The sequence below is a fragment of the Galeopterus variegatus genome, unplaced genomic scaffold (assembly GCF_000696425.1).
Source record: "Galeopterus variegatus unplaced genomic scaffold, G_variegatus-3.0.2 Scaffold3081, whole genome shotgun sequence".
Lineage (NCBI taxonomy): Eukaryota > Metazoa > Chordata > Mammalia > Dermoptera > Cynocephalidae > Galeopterus > Galeopterus variegatus.
In genome coordinates, this window is record NW_007729192.1 from 111,195 (window position 1) to 130,799 (window position 19,605).

The 19,605-nt window shown below is 53.8% G+C and overlaps 1 protein-coding gene across 1 annotated transcript in view; it reads right to left on the reverse strand.

Annotated features, from left to right (window-relative positions):
• Positions 1–19,352, reverse strand: part of COL27A1 (collagen, type XXVII, alpha 1) — a gene marked incomplete at its 3' end in the record, with an annotated part of 129,804 nt that extends 110,452 nt beyond the window's left edge. Inside the window, exons 1-6 of the mRNA XM_008583912.1 lie at positions 19,343–19,352; positions 18,946–19,062; positions 18,447–18,501; positions 17,296–17,366; positions 11,884–13,613; positions 3,251–3,304 (exon numbers count right to left, since the gene is read on the reverse strand). Coding sequence (XP_008582134.1) covers positions 3,251–3,304; positions 11,884–13,613; positions 17,296–17,366; positions 18,447–18,501; positions 18,946–19,062; positions 19,343–19,352 — 2,037 coding nt within the window. The remainder of the gene's footprint in view (positions 1–3,250; positions 3,305–11,883; positions 13,614–17,295; positions 17,367–18,446; positions 18,502–18,945; positions 19,063–19,342) is intronic.
• Positions 19,353–19,605: the final 253 nt, after the last annotated feature.

The following is a 19,605-nucleotide window of genomic DNA, read 5'->3' on the forward strand; positions in this document are numbered from 1 at the left end:
AAGCCTGTTGGCTTCAAACCCAGAGTTTATTCATGAGCTGGATTTTCCCAGGCCATAGCTGAGTTCTGTTATGTCCACTTTCTCCAGCAAGGGACCTGGGCTAGCATCTTCTGGCCCAGTAATATAAATATAGTTCTAAGAGTTGGGTAATACCCGAGGGTCTTTGTCCAGCAGGAACAATCTGGTGCATTGGGGGTGGGGAGAGGGACCTCGAAGGACCCACTGGTCCCTCCCTCCCCACTGTCCCCTTCCCTGCCCCTCTTGACTCATCTGGCTAGCTGTGCATGAACTTACTTCCTCCCTCTCTGAGGCCAGCTTCCCAGCTGCAGCCTGTCACATTCCGACCAAGGCACCTCCCTCCTCCTCGATGCCTGAACTGGGACCCTCCCCTTCTCTGAATGCATCAGGAAGGAGCAGTGTCCACAGTGCACTCAGCCTGAGGAATTTATAAGTGCCACGTGTGACCTCTTCTCTAAAATAATCAGCCCCCCTGCTCCCTTCCAACAGTCGGCCAAATGCCGTCTCCTGGAGCACAAATGGAAACTGCAAGTGTCAAGACCTGGTCCCAGTTCTGAGCCTCACTCTGTACCTTCCTGCCTCAGTCTCCTTATCTCTCCTATGAATGACTGGGACCCAGTGATCTCTAAGGAATCTGGAAAACCTCAAATGTCCACCCCAGTCCAGGCTCCAGGGGTCTCACCACAGGGCTCAGCTGGAATTGGGAAAGGTTGGGTGGGGGTGTTTGAGGAGAGGTCCCTGACACACAGCTTCCCCAGAACCAGGCGTAGGCTGTGCAAGGTCAAGGGTGGCTGCCTCTCCCCAGTTGTGCCCCCAGCTGCCCCACAGATGGTGGGCCAGAGCACTATGCTACCCCATCTGCAGCTTGTGAAGGTGGGGGCTTCCTGCTTCCCTGCCCCCACATCCCCACCCCTTTCCAGCCACTGCCTTGCAGAGAAACGAGTCACATAGTTGACTGGGAGCCAAGCAGACTGATTCTATAAATGCTGCAGCCCAGAAGACCAGGTTGGGGGAGGGCTCAGGGATTCCCTAACGTCCCTCCATGGGGTAGGCGAGTATATGGAAGTGGGAAGGGGCATGCACAGACCTTTGGGTAACCTCAGATAAGACTCTGCCCCTCCCTGAGCCCCAGAGCCACCATCTGTGTAGAGAGAAGATGGGATTGTTGAATTCAGCATCCTATTATCTTTGGAATTTTATAATCTATGGAATTTCCACTCTAGAAACAGAATGATGTGGGGTGGGGCAGGCAGAGAGCCTGAGAAGGATGTCGGGAGAGTCATTCATTCCCCTGGAGCTGGGACATGCCTTACCATGATCCCAGGCTTTATAGATGGGGAAACTGAGGCCTGGAGAAGGGAAGGGATTTGCTTAAGATCATGCAGCTTCTTGGTGGCAATGTTCTTGACTTCCAGACTAAAATTCTTCACCAACTATCTGCCCAGCACCTCCTGCATACAGGGCACTGCGAGGCATCGTGAAAGAGAGAGGTAAACAAGGCCTGTCTCCAGCCCAGAGGAGCTCAGTTGAGTAGACGGAAAAATTAGCACTATTGATGGTTAAGATCATAGGCTGAGTTCAATGCTGGCCCTGGCATTAGTCTATTTGACTTTTTCCAAAGTAACTGAATCTTGGGCCAGCCCCTGGCTCACTCGGGAGAGTGCGGTGCTGATAACATTAAGGCCACGAGTTCAGATCACACATAGGGATGGCCGGTTAGCTCACTGGCTGAGCGTGGTGCTGACAACATCAAGCCAAGAGTTAAGATCCCCTTCCTGGTCATCTTTAAAAAAAAAAAAAAGTAACTGAACCTTTGTGAGCCTCAGTTTCCTCACCTGTAAAATGGGGATAATGTTGGAACATATTTCTCAGGATGACTGGGAAAGCGGAATGAGATCACGTACATAGAGCTCAGCAGAGTTCAGGGGTCAATAAGAGCTTTTAGAAAGCGACCCATGCCACCCAGAGAGGGCAGATGAACTGCTGCAGGAGCTCTGAGAAGGGTGGCCATCAGAAATAAAGGTGGCATTTGGAGGAGAAATTTGCAAAGGAGAGCCTGCCGGGTAGAGGGGACAGCCAGGGCAAAGGTGCAGAGGCTGGGGGGCTCAGGAAGAGTTTGGGAGATTGCCTGCACCTGGAATGACAGGTCGAAGGGCCTCATCCTGAACGAGGCTGCAAGCTCCCATGGGCTAGCAGTGTCCATGGGGACACTATGTGGTCCCCAGCTCTGGGCATGTGCTTCATGGAGGCTCCGAAGCCAGGAGGAAATGCCACTTCAAATAGCAGATTCCAGAGCCCTGGGCCCAGGGAGCACAGGGCCAGGTCTGGAGGGAACTAGGGCTCGAGTAATTGCATAACCAGAACCATCCGCTGGGCTCAAAGCTAAAAATATGCCCCAGGCTATCTCTGCCAGCACCTCACCAGGCACCCAGCGTGGGAAAGGCTGATTCAGCCTGGGCACAGATGCCGGGTGCCATTGGTCCCGGCCCTCTTGGAAAAGAGGCAGATTTCCCTCTAAGAGGACCCCCCAAGGGTCCCAGCATGTGATTACGAGCCTGAGTTCCAGTCCTTACTTTGCCATTGCCTTCTTGGTTTCCTCATCCCTAAAATAAGAATGATCATACTGGCTTATGGGGGCTCAGGATGGGGGCAGGGGTCCAACAAGACCACGTAAAGTGCATGCCAGGCAGACCCCGTAGAAGCTGGTGTCACTCCGAGGCTTGGGCTGGCTCGCTTCAGCCACTGCAGACCTGCCAAGCTATCCTCCGGCCTCTGGTTGAACCTCCAGCATGGGGAGCTCACCCCCTCCCTGGCATGGCCTATCCAGTTGCCTGTGTCAGTATCTCCACCCCAGAACGGCCCTGCAGAAATGGGAAGAAGGGTGCACGGCTCACATCCTCCTAAGTCAGTTTTTTTCCTGGATGAACACTGAAGCCCATTAGCTCAGAGGATGTGGTCTTCAGGAGCCCCTTCCCCAGCTCGGGCTACAAAAGGTGATACCCACGATGCATGGACAACTGAGACCCTGCAAGAGGTCATTACTGTCCCATGCCATGTCTGTCCACACAGCACTACCAAGAGTCTGAAGTGGAAATGAACAAAGAGGAAAATGGATGCCAGAGAGGGGCAGGGAAGAGCCTGAGGACACACAGCAAGCCTGGGACTTCAGAGGCAGTGACATGTAGGCCAAAGAGCCAACCAGAGCTTCAAAGGACAGCATGTGATCACTTACCCGAGGCCCTCGTGCACCAGGAGGTCCAGGTAGCCCAGGCAGCCCAGGGGGACCCTGAAGAGAAAGTAAGAATAAAGTGTCAGACGGTGCCACGTGGCAGCAAAGAATGGGCTCAAGCAGTCATTCAACAATCCTGTCCACAGCTCTGGGCATGGAAACCCCACGGCCAAGAAGAGGGCCCCCTGAGGTCTCTACCCTAAGGAACTCATGCTCTTTGGGGCTTTCAGGCATTTCAGCTGCTGCTTTTCAGACTTTGAAGCCCTCATCTTTTATCACCTGGCTAACACACTAAGTCAGGGTATTACCTCCTCCAGGAAGCCTTCTTTGATCCCTTCCCAAGTTGGGTCAAGTCCCCTCTTTTTTTCTATTTTAAAAACCACTATATTATTTGGGGAATTATCTGCTTAGAAGCCTGTCTCCCCCATCAGATCATGGTCTCCTCAAAGGAACTAATGGGATATGAGTCATCTCTCTATCCCCAGGGCTCAGCCAAATGTTTGATGAAATAAAACAGCAAGAGACCTCAGAGCTCAGCCAAGTTCTCTGCAGAGCCAGATCAGAGAAGGGACTTGGCCAAGGTCACTCCAAACATCTTTGCACCATGGAAAGGCAGCATAGCACAGAGAGCAGAAGCACAGGCTTTTGAATCAGACAGACCTGGGTTCAAATCCCCATGCTTCCACTAACCAGTTGGGTTTGGGCAAGTTCCCGAACCAGCCTGTGCCTGTAAAATGGGGGCAATAATACTCTCCTCCTAGGATTATTTCAGGGATCATATGAGAGATGGTAAAGTTGACCACAGTGCCTGGTACATAACTGGCATTCAGATGCTCTGTCTGTCCCACTGCCACAGCCTGGTCCAGCCTTCACCACCACTCCACGAGAACCTGCCACGGCCCCTCCTCTCATTGGTCTGTCTCCACCTTCTCCCCTCTCCAGTCCTCCTCCACACGCACAGCCTCATTGACCTTCCCAAGGCACCCCCCTGCTCAACAACATTTAATGGCTCCCTATTTCCCTCAAGAGAAAGGCCTAACCCTGAAGGTTGGCATTCAAGGAGCACCTGTCTGGCCTCAGTGTTTTTCCCTTCAGGCAGGAAGGGAGGCAGCCAAGCCTACTTACTAAACTGTGAGCTGAGCTTTGCTCAAATCCTGGTTTTACCACTTAGTAGCTGGGGATTTTGCTCATTTCCTTCCACCTGAATTTTAGATGCTCCCCTTTAAAATGGGTCCAACAGCTTCTGTCCCCACTACCCCGCAGGAGTGAATGAGAATTAACTGAATGCCTGAGGTGAAGAACTGAACCTGAAGCCTTCGAAGGAAGCCAGGCTTTCGAGGATGTGCGAGGCCTGGGGAATGCATTTGTTTCGAACAACCATCAGCGAGATTCCAGGTTTCCTGCCCAGAGTTAAAATCGGTGTTGAAAACCCAGTACATTTTGGCTGGTAATTAATCCAGATCTCACGCTGGGCAGCCTCAGCTCACAGTTCTGGCCTGTGAACACCACGTGCTTGCTCATGCATGGATAAAAATCAGAAGAGAGATCCAGACAGGCAGATATGGGCACCAAGGCCCCACGGTCACTGGGCAAGAGCCCCAGGGGGAGGAAGGAGGGGTTGCTGCATGACCTCAGGCAAGTCTCAGCCATCTCTGAGAATCCAGGTACCTCCCACCTGGGGCAGCCTTCCTTCCATGCAGAGCTGGGGCGGGAGGTGGTGCAAAGGATTGGGTGGATGGTCTCTGGTCCTATGTCCAGTTCTACAGCTTTGGGGTTTGGGACCCTCTACCCCTTTCACTTCCCCAGCTGGCTTTGGTGGGAGCAGTAAAGAATGGTGTAAGACTGCGGGCCTGGGTTCACACCGGGAACCCCACTTACTAGCTGGGTGGTTGTAGGCAAGTTACTTCCTCCTATGTCCAGTTCTACAGCTTTGGGGTTTGGGACCCTCTACCCCTTTCACTTCCCCAGCTGGCTTTGGTGGGAGCAGTAAAGAATGGTGTAAGACTGGGGGCCTGGGTTCACACCGGGAACCCCACTTACTAGCTGGGTGGTTGTAGGCAAGTTACTTCCAGTCTTTTAAGCCTTCATTTCTGTAATTGTAAAATGAGGATAATAATAGCACCTAGCCGACAAATAATCTGTAAAAAGTGCTAATCCTGGTGTCTGGCACACAGTCAATGCTCAAAAGATGTTAGCTGCTATTTCTGTTAAGCAAGCTCCTGGAACCTCCCCAACTCAAATTTTTAAGCCACCCTCCTTCACATCTGTTTTTGAGGAACAGAGAAAGATGTCTCTTACTAGAAGGGCCTTGTTGCCCCAATTGTGCCAGGGGATCCAGAATAAAAGGGAAATGCGGGGGCTAAGGCTAAGCATTGCTGTAGGTGTACCATGCCCTTCGAACAGAGAAGAAACCAGAGAGAAGCTCAGACAGGCAACGTGACTTGCCCAGTGCCACACAGCCAACAAGAGGCAGCACCTGGGTTCAATCCCAGGACCACTGGACTTGTTCTCCTACCCTGGGCAGCTTCCACACAGACAATCTTGGGCAGGTGTGTATCTGACTAAGTGTGTGACCTTGGGTGAGTCCCTTCCCCTCTGCAGCCATCTGTGAAATGAATATCCCAGAACCTTCCTGGCACTGGCATTTCCTGAGTTGCAGGGGGCCGGGATGTGGCGGGAGGGTAATTTCCTCAGCTAGGTTATCAGGCAGGAGAGAGAAAGTGACATTATTCCCATCTCACAGAGGAGAAGTCCAAGGCCCAGGGGTGTGTGGCTTCTCCAGGGCTCCAGGGAGGGACAGGCTCTGTTGTGTGTAGCTCCCTCATGGACCCTGGTGGGGCCACAGCTATAGAGGCCTGGACACTCCCTTTTGGCATTTCTTCTGCCCCAGAAATGGGGGCATCCAGGCCGGAGTCTGACCTCATCCACGCCATCTGCAGAGCAGACTCTAAGTGCCAGTCAGGTCCCACGGCTCAGCCTGGTGATGTCAGCCCACAGCCCAACTCCTTGACAAGGCAGCCCCAGCCCCAGCTCCAAGCCCAGCCAATCCCTCCGCTCCACCAACCTGGGCCACCCAGCCACCCAGCTCCAGCTGCAGGCCTGACCCTTCTCCACTCAGTGCTCACTTGTTTGCAGGCAAGGGAGGGCAGGCACCCCCTGCCCCTCTCCCCTGATCTGAGACCCTGCCTGTTCTCCATGCTGTGGAAAAACGCTGCCATTTCTTTCCAGGGCCTGAAGCCTGAGCGGGTGATTCTGGGATGATTCACGAGGCCGGGGTGGGATTTTCCACTCCACGCTGCAAACAACGGGGCCTCTGAGAGGGCCCAGAGCTGAGGGGGAGGGGAGCGGGGGCTGCATGGCTTGTCTGGAGGAGAAGGAGGCGATCTGGGCTCTGGGTGCATGCAGAGCCATGGAACCAACAAAGTAGCCCCCTCTGGGCTTCCCCAAGGGTCCTGGCCTCCGAGAGCCAGACCTAGGGGACCCCCCATCCCACGGAACAAGTCTACACTTGTGTCCAGCTCCAACAGCTGGCCGGCCAGGCCTTGCAGAAAGAAGTAAGTCCTGGCTGGCATCTCCCTGGCAGGCAGAGGTTTTAAAGGCCTGGTCTCTGAAAGTCTGGAGTCCAGTCCTGACTGTGCTGCTGACTGCCATGTGACCCTGACCTTTTGGACTCAGGGCCTCTGCTCTGTGCCTGTAGCCTGATGGGAAGGGGGTCTCAAGGGACTTCCCACCTCTGACAGTCTGAGCTCATGGTTATTCCCAAGAAACAGCCCACAGGGCACAGAGCCTTCCCCAGTCTCTGTCCTCGGGAGGGGCCTGCTGCGATGGAGCTTCTCAGTGTGAATATAGCTCTGTACAGCCTTGAACAAGCTTCTTCCTCTCCCTGTGCCTCCAGGCCTCAGTTTGTGCAGCTGTGAAAGGGTGATGTAGTACCCATCTTCTGAGACAACTGTGTATGCTCTGATTATTCTCCATTTGCTCCCTGGATCATTCTGCGCCCTGGATGCTGACCTCTGCAGACTACACCCCCAGGCTTCCTTGCCTTCGGGCTGTGGCTGGGTTTGGCCAATGGGCAAGAGAGTGCAGGGTAGGAGAGAGGACAGGGTGTTTCCTCTCCCTGCTCCCTCCCTGCCATGCTGTAGTTTGGAAGCAGCTGTGCCCTTGTATGGCTCCAGCTTCTGTCGGGAGACCCCAGCTCAAGATTTTAACTCTCACTGGATTCTGGTAACCCTTTTCCATCCCTTGGTACCTTCAGGTCTTAGCATGGTAAGTTTCCTGCTGCCTTTCCTAGAAGACTCCACACACTTCACCAGCCTGTTGGTTCCTTTGATGCTGCCCACACCTCTGTAAATAGTGTCTACCTTGAATTCTTCCCAGGTACCCTAGTCCCTGCCTAGAGTTGACTGATAAGGCATGCAAACTGCTTAGCACAAGGTCTGGCACACAGTGCTCAAAAATGATACGCTAAAGACAAAGCAAACGCTCCTCCATTCTCCTGGGTTCTAGATGATGACGGTGTAAGGAGTGAATTTTCCAAGACCTAGCCCCAGTTTCTAACCATCAAAAGTATGAAGGCCCTGGAGACACCAAGAGATGCCCCTCCAGCTATGCTCTGGGGTGGGGCTACCAGGGAAAAAGCAAGCAAATGAAAACAACCCAGGAAGCTTTGAGAGAAGCCAGGGGTGCAGAGGGGGAAAAAGTGGAGGCAGTCCTGCCCCAAAACCTCTCCTACCAGATAACGTGTGTCCCCATCCTCTCATTCATCTAGGCTCTGAAGCTATCCCTTCTCCACCAACTAGTCCCATGTCAGTGAGTATTTTCACAACACAGCTCTCCAAGCAAATGTGAGATTGTGCCCAAATCGTCCTTGTATTCTTAGTGCAACAATGCCCCTGCCTCAACACCCACCATCAGTGCATAATCACAGCCACAGCAATCCACTTGGACCCAGGCTCTAGTGCTGGGTGCTTTCTGTCCCTCATCTCACCGAATGGACACAGAAACCCTGGAAGGGAAGGTGATATCTTATCCCCACTTTACAGAGCCAGAAACAGGCTCAGAGAGGTTAAGTGACTCATCAAAGGTCACACCGCACCAGGCACCTCAAAGGCACTCAATCAACAAGTGTGCAAAGAATGAATGGATTACCCAGCCTCCTCATCCCCCTGGCAGGCGAGTTCTGTAGAACCTCAAGGAGCCTGGCCTGGGAGTCGGGACAACCTGGTTTTTGTAAGGATCAAATTCCATCATTCATCTCACAGACAGTCATAGAGTATCTGCTGTGGGCCAGGCCCTCAGCCGGGTCTCCCCAAGATGACACTTGCAAAAAGTGCAAGCACACGCAAATGCCAGCAGCCTGATCGTGAATAAATAAAGCCTTGACTCGCCTCCTCCCAGGCGTGGGGCTTCTGTGTAGCTTCTGTGAGCTTCTGTGAACCGCGGCCTCCCCGCCCCAACTCACCCAGGGCCAAGCTCAGCTTTTCCATACTCCCCCTTCCTGGAGCTCCCACAGAGCTCCCTTGCTCAGCAGCTACAACTCCTGGCAGGCTTCAGCCCAGACTCTGTCTCAGCTTCTGCCAGTCGGTCTCATGCCCCCCACCAAACCATGCAGAACAGGTCCACACAGACACAGCCACTGCAGCTCTCTCAGGCACTGCAAGTTCCCACGGTCATTTCTAAGGAGAGAGGAAGAAATTTCCCCAAAGCCACTCAGCAAAACTACATTAGATAGCTCAACTAGCTTCCTCTCTATGAGATCGTTATATGCAAATTCTCAGGTCATTCTCCCAGTATAGGAGGTGGGAGGATTATTATCTTACATTCCACAGAAACTGAGGCTCAGAGGGGATCAGAGTCACAGAGCTAGTAAGGGGTAGACTCAGGATTTGAACCCAAGTCTGTGTGGCCCCAGATGGGGACAATTAAGCCCTGTGCCCCAAGCAGCACAGCTTCTGCTCTGCTGGGCTTAGATCTTGAACATATAAGGGGGTTGGGGAAGACAAGAGAGGACAGAAGGAGTGGGAGTTCACTTCACCACTGCTCAAAGATGCCACATCCACTGTGCTATTCTGGTGTCCAGTGAAAAAGAATGATCAGTTTGCCACCAGCCACACACTGGACAAAGATTCTAGTAGCTTCTTTGTTCCTATTGAGGTGGGGGGAGGGTGGGGAAAAAGGACAGCATGAGGCAGGGATGCCCCAGGGCAGGTCGATGTCCTCCCTCGTGCCCTCAGCAGGCAGGGCTGGAGAAGCAGGAAGAACCTCAGCCCTGGCTGGAAGTCAGGGACCTGGGTGTGCATCCCAACTCCTTCAGGAACATGCCAGGTGCCCTTGGCCAAGTCCTTTGTCTCTCCAAGCCCTGCTCGCTCATCTGTGGGGCAGGGATTAGCACAAACATCCTGCCCTCTTCAACTAGTTTCCATGAGGTCCTAATGGGAAATGCCATGCCCGTGGCAGTAGCTCATAAACTTGACAGGTTATCGAAACAGAAGACGCTTTAGACATTGAGCTCTTCCTTTGCAACCAGGGAGAGGGCCTGACTCCTCTCTGAAACCCCAAATCTCCCAGTCCTGAGGCCCAGAGCCTCGGAATGGACACTTAGGGGGTTGGGATGGAATGTGCTGGTCTTGGCGCTTTAGACATTGAGCTCTTCCTTTGCAACCAGGGAGAGGGCCTGACTCCTCTCTGAAACCCCAAATCTCCCAGCCCTGAGGCCCAGAGCCTCGGAATGGACACTTAGGGGGTTGGGATGGAATGTGCTGGTCTTGGAGTCCAGAGTCTGGGATGTAAACTCTGACTCTGCCACCTTACATGCTGTGTGACCTTGGGCAAGTCTTGGCCTCTCTGGGCAGTCTCCTGTCTCCGCACCTGCCTAATGCGGAGGGCTGAACGTACACATCTGTCTACTGCTCAGGCTGACTCTAGAGCTTTCTTTGATGATAGAGAAGTTCAAAGATATTTGGCAGGAGGCCTCACCTCCTGCTGACCCCAGGGCCCCAAGCCCCATGGGAAAAGGCAGATCCTACTCCCTAAAAAACTGCTCCTGCTCCAGATCTGCTTGCCTGGAGATGCCCTTCCCCTCTCTCCATACCACACACAGCCTTGGGAGGGAGGGCCGGACCCCTCCACTTGGCCGGGACGGGCCATGGGGCTAGGGTTGAGACCGTGGACCTCACCACCCTCAGTCAGAGGGACAATTCACCCCCTTTGACCCCACAGTCAGCAAGCCCATCACACACACAACTTGGGAAGTTGAGCTATCAGAGCCCAAAGATACTTGGTGCCAGAGTTGGTCTGGGTACCCTGGAGGGGTGAAAAGGCTTCCTCGTTCTTTCCTCAGGGAAATGGTGTCTCCCAAATCTCTGCACTGCCAATTTTAGAACATGGAACCTGAGCAGAACATTGACATAATTGCAAAGCAATGCATACAATTTCCTTAAGTTCTGCAATATGGTTATAATAAAAGTGGACTCTCAGTCCCCTTGGAGACAGGCTGCATAAATATTATTCCTAATGATTATTAAAACTCATTAAATGTGTTTGTAAGGCCTGGGAATTCCCAGCATCTGTCACTGTCTCCAAATTGTAGGGAGCCCTAACCCCAAACACAGAGCCCAGTGGGAGACCCGGCTCCGGGCAGGAGGGAGGGAGGCCAAAACATGGTGGTCATTTCCAAGGCAGGAGGAGAACAGAACAGAGGCCTGAGCCTTCTGGAAACTCCATCCCACCATTCCCCACCCGGAGGAATTGGCCTCCAGCTGTGGGAAGGTCGTTGCCCCTGGAGACGGTCCCAGGCAAGCCGGAGCCATCGACCCTGAGACCATCTCCTGCACACGAAATGTTCTTTCTTTTCCCTTTCCTTGTTCTTTCTGGCCCAGGCTAACCTTCCTCATCCCAAACTCCTCTATCAGGGGCCACAAATCAAATGCCTACAGGCACCAGCCAAGAGGTAACATAAATGGGTGGAAAGACTGATTGGAAGTCTCCATTGCGACAGGAGGGACAAGGATAGATGGAAGTGGGCTTGTCCTGTCTAAAGGGGTGGCCCAAGGGCCATGCATTTCCCACTTTGCAAGAGAAGCTGGTCACTGAGTCTTTTATAAGAAATCGCTCACATTTTTTAAATGTTAGTAACTTAATAGATTTTTTTTTTTTTAAAGAATGCTGCATGAGCCAAACAAAACATATCAGGGCTACCCATGAAGGACCTTTGTCCACAGCTCCCGGACAAGCCAATAGGCCAGAAGGAGCCGTGCTGCATGAGTCAGGAGAGCTGGGCTTGGAGGCTGCTCAGCCGCTCACTCTGAGTGGCTTGGGGCCAGTCAGTTAATGGCTTTCCTTGGACCTCTGCAGTTGGGTTAGCAAAGAATGACCTTGGACCTGGACCAACCAAAGCCCAGGGGTGCTCTTCACCTGAGGGTGACCTCCAGACCTCAATCTATCCCACTGGATCATGAATCTGCAGCAGGATGTGTAGCAATGGAGACAGCAGAGCCCCAGGATCAGGGCCTGGGTTCCAGCTCCTGGCCTGAGGTGCTCCTTTCCTCCTGCCCCTACCAGGCGCAACCACTTGACCAAACTGCCCCATAGTCCCTCACTCAAGCTCCAAACAGCATGCAGACCCCACCCAGTCTTACCGGCAAACCACAGTCTCCCTTGGGCCCTGGAGGCCCCATCAGCAGGGGGAAAGGTGTGGGTCCCACCAGGTGGAAGAACGGATAGCCACTGCTTGTGGGCCGGGGGCTCGAGGACAGGAACTGCGCTGGGGCCAACACCAGGGCTGGGGTGGTCTGCTGACTGGGCTGGGACTGTCTGGGGGCTGGATCGTTCAATGGGACATCCCTAGATGGCTTTCCCGGTCTGAGAGGGATGGGCTTCTGGGGGCTGCTCTTGGGTACATCTTTCTTTGTGGCTTCTGATCCAGTGGGTTTCTTGCTTCCAGGAGGGGATGAACCAAGAGCAAGCGTGGGAGGTGCCGTGCTGGGAGTCCTGGTGGCTGAGGCTGGAGACACTGCTGTGGCTGGTGGCCGAGCAGCCCTGGTAGAGCCAGGACTGGGGGCAGGAGATGGGGACAAAACAGTGGACGGGGGAGGTTTGTGGGGGCTGGTGTGGGCAGAGGCGAGCTTACTGGCATGACTGGTCATCTTGGCCTCAGTCAGGGCTACTGTGGGAATAGGCTTTTTAGAGGAGCTGGAAGTGGGAGATAGGGGCCAGGCGCTGGGTGGTGGAGTTCTGGGTGTTACAGGGTTCCTCTGGATTGGCTTCACCGTGGGACGGGAGATTTTGGCAGGAACTGGGCGGGAAGTGGACAGCACTGGCTTCTGAGTGGGTGGGGCTGACTTTTTGAATGAAGGTGAAGCTGTTTTCTGGGTAGGATGAGGGCTTTTGATGGGGGCTAAAGGCTTCGTGGGGAAACTTTTGGGGATTTTGATGGCTGTGATCTTCCGCAATGTCAGGGCAGCTGCAGGGCGAGGAGGTCTGGCAGAGTCAGCTGGAGCGGCCGGGGGCAAGGGGGACAGTGCTTTCCTGGCTGACAACTTGGCAGGTGGCAGTGGGGTCCAGGCTGGGCCTCCTGCTGCAATATGCTGGGGAGGGTCTGTGGGGCTAGTCCTGAGGGGCTTGGCAGGTGTAGCAGGTGCCACAGTCACCCTGGGCTGCCTGCCTGCTGGCTGTGACCCCAGGGCTGTTGTGGCAGTGGTCAGGTTCTCCAGGCCTATCAGGGTGAGGTCGGTCTGGAAGGTGAAGAGGGGTCCCAGCTGGGGCCGGTACATGTCAGCCTGTCCGCACTGCTTTCTCAGGTGGGTACAGTAATTGTGAGCGACCTGCGTCACGGGGTAGATACTGAACTGGCACAGGGCACCTTCAAACTGGACCGCATGCGGGCTCATCTTCCCAAAGAGGAAGGAGCCCTCGGGGTCGAGTGTGGGGTCCCTGTGGAAAGGCAGCGGGACAGGCACGCGGTGCTGCCCACAGGCCGTCACCAGAGTGACCGTGCGGCTGCGGAGCTCCAGGGCCAGGTGGTGCCAGCGGCCGTCGTGCATGTCGAGGTCAAAGGCCACAGAGCGCCGGGGCCCCAGGTGGACGACCATCTTGCCAGGGAGGAACTGCAGGCCCAGCTGCAGCTTGTGCTTCCGGTTGCGGACGGCAAAGAGGAAGGCATGGTTCACCCGGTGGGAGCAGAGGCTCAGCACCAGCGCCAGCTCTGTGCCCAGGGCGGCAGGAAGGACAGCGGCCGTGGGGGCCTGGAGCCGGGCCCGCTGCGTAAAGATGAAGCCCGATTGGAATGGAATGACTCCCGGGGGTGCGGGGCTCCAGCCGCCCCCTGCCTTTGTCCAGCTGAGGCCCAGCTGCTGGAGGACGTCCACATCTGAGAGGGAGGGGAGAGGGAAGAGGACATAGTCAGGGCCTGCTCCAGCCCCAGACCCCTCCAGGTGCCCAGGCAGTGCGGACAGTCCACCCGCAGCCACCTGGCTATCTGTTCCCTTCACCTCAAAGTAGCTCTGCCCGTGGTGCTTGCTCAGAGTGCAGTGTTGGGACATCCAGTGGGGACTGCAACCCTTTGTCTGGCTGAATGATGTTGCACATCATGGTTAAAAGCACAGACTCTGGAGCCAAACGTCCTGGGTTTAAATCCCAGCTCTGCCACTTACTAACCCTGTGACTTTAGTGCTTCAGTGTCCCCATCTTCTAAATGGGATAATAATAAAACCAATCTCAGGATGTTGTGATGATAATGTATGATGATGATGTATGAATACACTTTTTAAAGCATCTAGCACTTTCGAATAGCTACTAATGCTAAAAATAATGATAATCACCGAATGCTAGTGCTCAGAGTGTTAGTGGCTGTCCAATAGTGACTTGTCACACCACTTTTCTCTACCTCAAAAGCCACCTCTTCCAGGAAGCAGTCCCAGGAGTGAGGGACCAGCGAATGGATGTGTCACCAAAGCTTGGTAAGGATGTTCAGGGGCCTGACTGATATCACCACCTCCTCAGGAACTCACCCAGTCTTACCACCCTTGAGATCTCTCTGGCCAGAGCAGGCTGGGGAAGCTGCTATCTGCTGTCAGAAAGGAGATAACATTTCTGCTAATTCCTCCTCCCTGTGTGGCTCTTGAGGGAGCAGAGAAAATAATAAAGGCACCCCTACAACCTCTGTCCTCTAGCGTGGTGTTCGGACATCTGACCACAGTCTGGCCAGGTCACATCTACCCAGTGATTACAACAGCGGGGCTTGCCAGAGCAAAAGGAGACTTCCAGTGCTTATGGAAAGGCCTCCTGACCTTGTGTCTCCCAGGTCACTTGACCCCCTTCCTTGGCTGAGCTGCCATCCTCTGCAGAGGTGGCCTCCCCAGCCCCAGAGAGGCTGCCTCTGGAATTGGGGTCTGGATCAGATCCTCAGTGCCCCTCCCGTGAGCTCAGCAAGCTAGCCCCTGAGTGTTAAATGCTCTCTCCCTACCAGCTGGTGCCAAGGCTGTGCTGGGGACTGAACACAGCACTTGGCACTTAGTAGGCCCTCTGTCGACAACTGTGAGATGGATGGACAGATGGATGGGCCACTGGGATACACTGAGAACCTGGGTGCTGGCAACATGGCACAACAGTTCCATAGCAGGCTCTGGAGTCAGAAGGCCAAGATCAAGAGGAGGACAAGACCACCCGTGAGTCTGGACTCTGGGCCTCAGGTCCCCCTGCTGTAAAACAGAGCTATGAAGACTGCCTACATCACAGGTTTGCTGGCAGGGTGAAAAGGCCATCTTCTCACCATCTTCACCTAAGCTCAAGTCTCTTCCTGACCCTGGGCCTCTATTTCCCTGCCTATAAGAGGAGGCAGCAGAACCAGATCTTGTCACGGCACAAAGTGTTAACAACATCCTACAAATTCTACAGCTCCAGGTTGCTATTTCAGGTTGGCTTGGATTTAACACCCTTACTCTTCCCTAGGGCCCAGGAGTCTTTCGTTTCACTTCAAATTCCTCCTTCCCCTCCTTTCTCTGCCTGTCCCTAGGTTCTAAGCTAAAATAAACTACTGCTTAAGGATCCCCTTAGTAGCAGTAATCTCATATGTTTTAATCATTGACACTCTTATTATGCTGAAATACTATTCACTATAAACCACTTAAAAACAGGAGGAGCCACTTGGTTGGGGAAAAGGTGGGGCAGGAAGCCACTTGTTCCCCTTCCCCTACCCCATCTCTGACATCCCCTTGAGTCCCTAGGCCTGTCCCCATGCCTCCCCCACACAAGCGTACAGACGCTCGCACTTGCTCAGGGAGAATCACAACTGGCCAGGCCAGGCGGCACGGATGAGGTTCCCCTTGTCACCCTCTCTGAGTGGGCTTCAAAGCTGATGACCAGCAAGTCTCCTGGCATCCTCTGAAGACCATCTGCAGCCAAGGAGCAAAGCCTCAAATTCTGTTACCTGGAGCTGCCATGAGTCTCTGACCACTGTGAGCCCCATGGGAGATAGGGAACGACTGTTCTTGCCCATTCTTTTCAGGTTAATAAAATAATTAACAATAAGAAGAACTAATACTTATTGAACACTTAATATACATCGAGTGCTTTGCATGCATTATCTCACTTGATTCTCTCAACAGTCTATGAATTTATTATCCAGCTTTACAGATGAGGTTCAGAAAATTAGATATAATAACTTGCTCACGGGCCGGCCTGTGGCTCACTCGGGAGAGTGCGGTGCTGATAACACCAAGGCCACAGGTTCGGATCCCATATATGGATGGCCGGTTAGCTCACTGGGTGAGCATGGTGCTGACAACACCAAGTCAAGGGTTAAGATCCCCTTACCGGTCATCTTTAAAAAAAAAAAAAAAAAATTAAAAAATTAAATAAATAACTTGCTCAAAATCATGCAGCTTATAGAAGGCACAGCTGGGGTTTGACCGAGGCCACCTGCCCCCAGGGTCTTTGTTCTTAGCTACTATGCTAATACTGCTCTGGAGCCTCCCAGGCTCTCTGGAAGGCAGGGTGGGGACGTACCCGGGCACAGCTGGGGTTTGACTGAGGCCACCTGCCCCCAGGGTCTTTGTTCTTAGCCACTATGCTAATACTGCTCTGGAGCCTCCCAGGCTCTCTGGAAGGCAGGGTGGGGACGTACCCACAATCCCATCAGGGTGAAGAGATAGGGGACAGGGAATGAATTCAGCCCAGTGCCAAGATGGAAGGACCTGGCCAGCTGGCCTCAGCAAGATCCTTTATTACATAAACCTGGATCCACGCAGCTCCAGCCTCTCCCCAACCCCGCCCCCCCCACCCCACCCCCAGTGCCTGACTCAGGACTCTGGACAGCTGTTCACCTACTTTGTGGGGGAAACAGCAAGCTTGGAAAATATGACATTTGCACAAAATGTTGCCAAGCAGCAGAAGCCTCTTCCGGGCATGGCCCTCCCCTCCCAGGGGCCCAATCCCTTCCTGGTGGCCAGGTCAGGCTATGGGGACACCCAAGTGCCCGGCTGCCAGCCCCAGCACACAGGCCAAGCATGGGGAAGGGGGGAAGGGTGGCTATTTCAAGAGGCATTGTGGCTGCTTGACAAACAGATGTGGGAGAAGTTCCAGTTTCCATGGGCAGCTGTGCAGCCATCCCACTGCTGCCCTGGCCCCCTGGACAGCTCCTCAGGGACAGGAGGGAAAAGCAGGATCTCACAGGAAGGGGAGAGTGGATCCTAGGCTGGGTCAGCAACAACTGTGGCTTTTAGTGCCTCCTCTCAGCAGTCCTTAGAGCGTCCATCGGACAAATAGGGACAACTGAGGTTTACTGAACCAAAATGACTCATTCAAATTCTGTGCCAGGTAGGAAGGCAAGGATCACCCTTTCACACTGCATTGAGTCCTTCCTACCCCTTACAACACTCCAAATGTGATTCTTTCAAGCTCAGAAAGAATTTGCCAATGACCAGCTCCATTCTACTGATGGAAAAACTGAGGCAGTGAGTTCCACTTAGAAGCACAGACGTCTCCTACTCCTGAGTTCTCTCACCCTTTCTGTCCTCCTCTGTTTCCCCTGGACAAAGAGAAGAGAGGATTACCTTTAGGAGCTCCTTGGGTGGCAGCCAGGTGACAGGCAAATGAGACTAAGATCCAGGCGAAGAGAAACCCCCTAGAGACCAGGAAACACAAGCAGACGTGGCATCAGCTTCCTCCCCTGGCACCCACATCTGGCTAAAGGAGCCAGGCGTGGATCACCCAGCCCCAGTCTCACCCGTGTGGCCCAGTGGGAGGCAGGAGGCTCAGTGCAGGCTCCAGGACCCCATCAGAGCAGCCCACACTCCCAGGCCTCCAGGCACAGCCTCTCGAGCAGCACCTGCCTGCACGGTACAAACACAACCTTTGTGGCTTTTAGTGCCTCCTCTCAGCAGTCCTTAGAGCGTCCATCAGACAAATAGGGACAACTGAGGTTTACTGAACCAAAATGACTCATTCAAATTCTGTGCCAGGNGACAAATAGGGACAACTGAGGTTTACTGAACCAAAATGACTCATTCAAATTCTGTGCCAGGTAGGAAGGCAAGGATCACCCTTTCACACTGCATTGAGTCCTTCCTACCCCTTACAACACTCCAAATGTGATTCTTTCAAGCTCAGAAAGAATTTGCCAATGACCAGCTCCATTCTACTGATGGAAAAACTGAGGCAGTGAGTTCCACTTAGAAGCACAGACGTCTCCTACTCCTGAGTTCTCTCACCCTTTCTGTCCTCCTCTGTTTCCCCTGGACAAAGAGAAGAGAGGATTACCTTTAGGAGCTCCTTGGGTGGCAGCCAGGTGACAGGCAAATGAGACTAAGATCCAGGCGAAGAGAAACCCCCTAGAGACCAGGAAACACAAGCAGACGTGGCATCAGCTTCCTCCCCTGGCACCCACATCTGGCTAAAGGAGCCAGGCGTGGATCACCCAGCCCCAGTCTCACCCGTGTGGCCCAGTGGGAGGCAGGAGGCTCAGTGCAGGCTCCAGGACCCCATCAGAGCAGCCCACACTCCCAGGCCTCCAGGCACAGCCTCTCGAGCAGCACCTGCCTGCACGGTACAAACACAACCTCACTTTTCACAGATCGATAAACCAAGGTCACAGGGCAGGAAGCAGTGGGCAGGAAGCCCTGTCCCGGCATCAGGAGATCCAAGATCCAGCTCAAAATCTGGTGCTTGACTCTCTGGGCCTCAGTCTCCCCATCTGTACTATCACCTCATGATCTTGAGACCTTTCCCAAAGTCCCAGTCAATGCGCAGCAGAGCCAGGACTGAAAGGTCAGCAGAAAGACCAGACAGTCTGCTTGGATAACCAGTCTCCTCAAAGGACGGAGAGAGAGAAGACCCCTTAACCAGGGCTAGTACTGTGCTAAGGCAGCTGTCTACCTGGCTTTATGCTGATGGAAAATGGGAGGAGAGAAAACAGAGGAGAGAATGGGGAGTGGGGCAGACCCAGGTGCAAACCTGGCCCTGTTGCTTACCAGCTGTGTGACCCCAGATGAGTCACCCACCCTCCCTGAGCTGGTCTTGTCCTCTACAACATAGGCTGACACTCCCTATCTTGCTGACCAGGTGTGAGGATTAAATAAGGGCTCTGCCTGGAGCCAGCCACGAAAATGCTCCCTAGGCAGTCCCCACATTGTGGGGCCAGGAGGGGTTAAACCTCTGCCCATCGGCTCCTGCCAAGAGGGGCAGAGGCAACGATCTGATTTCACCTTCCTGTAGGAGCAGCCACCAGTGACACCGGAAGTCACCCGGGGCATCTGATCCGCAAGCGGGCAGAGGGGAGGGCAGCACGTGGCCAGAGACAGCCGGGATGTAGGCAGAGAGAGCTGCGCCAGGTGGGTGGTGAGGACTAAAGCTGAGACAGACAGGCCCAGATCCATTTCCAAGAGGAAAGCTAGGGTGGTGTGCTTCAGGGGATCACGTAATCCAGGAAACCCGTCTGGCAGGGTTGATATCCGGAGCCCCAGGTTCTTCCCAGGCTTCCCGGGCGCCTTGGAGGACAAGCTCACACACTCTGTCAGCTTCTCCAACTTTCAAATTTAATAACAATTATGATTAATAGCAGTTAGGACTTGGGCACTGTGAAAGACACTAGTGGTTACCTACCCTCAGCCATCCCTCCTTCCCGCTGATCATGTAGGATACTGGATGAATTTGGGTGGGTCTAAGCCAATCCTGGGAATTTCATTTGTTAAGCCAATTAGGCATGTATACATGACCAAAATGTGGCAATGAGATGTGAGGGATGCCTGTCAGTGACCCTGGGAAAGTGTTTCAGAGTGTAGCCTCTATGTGTTGTTGAATGAGGACATACTGCTTGGAGCTGCTGCAGCCATTCTGCATACATGAGGCAACACGCCCCATGAGCA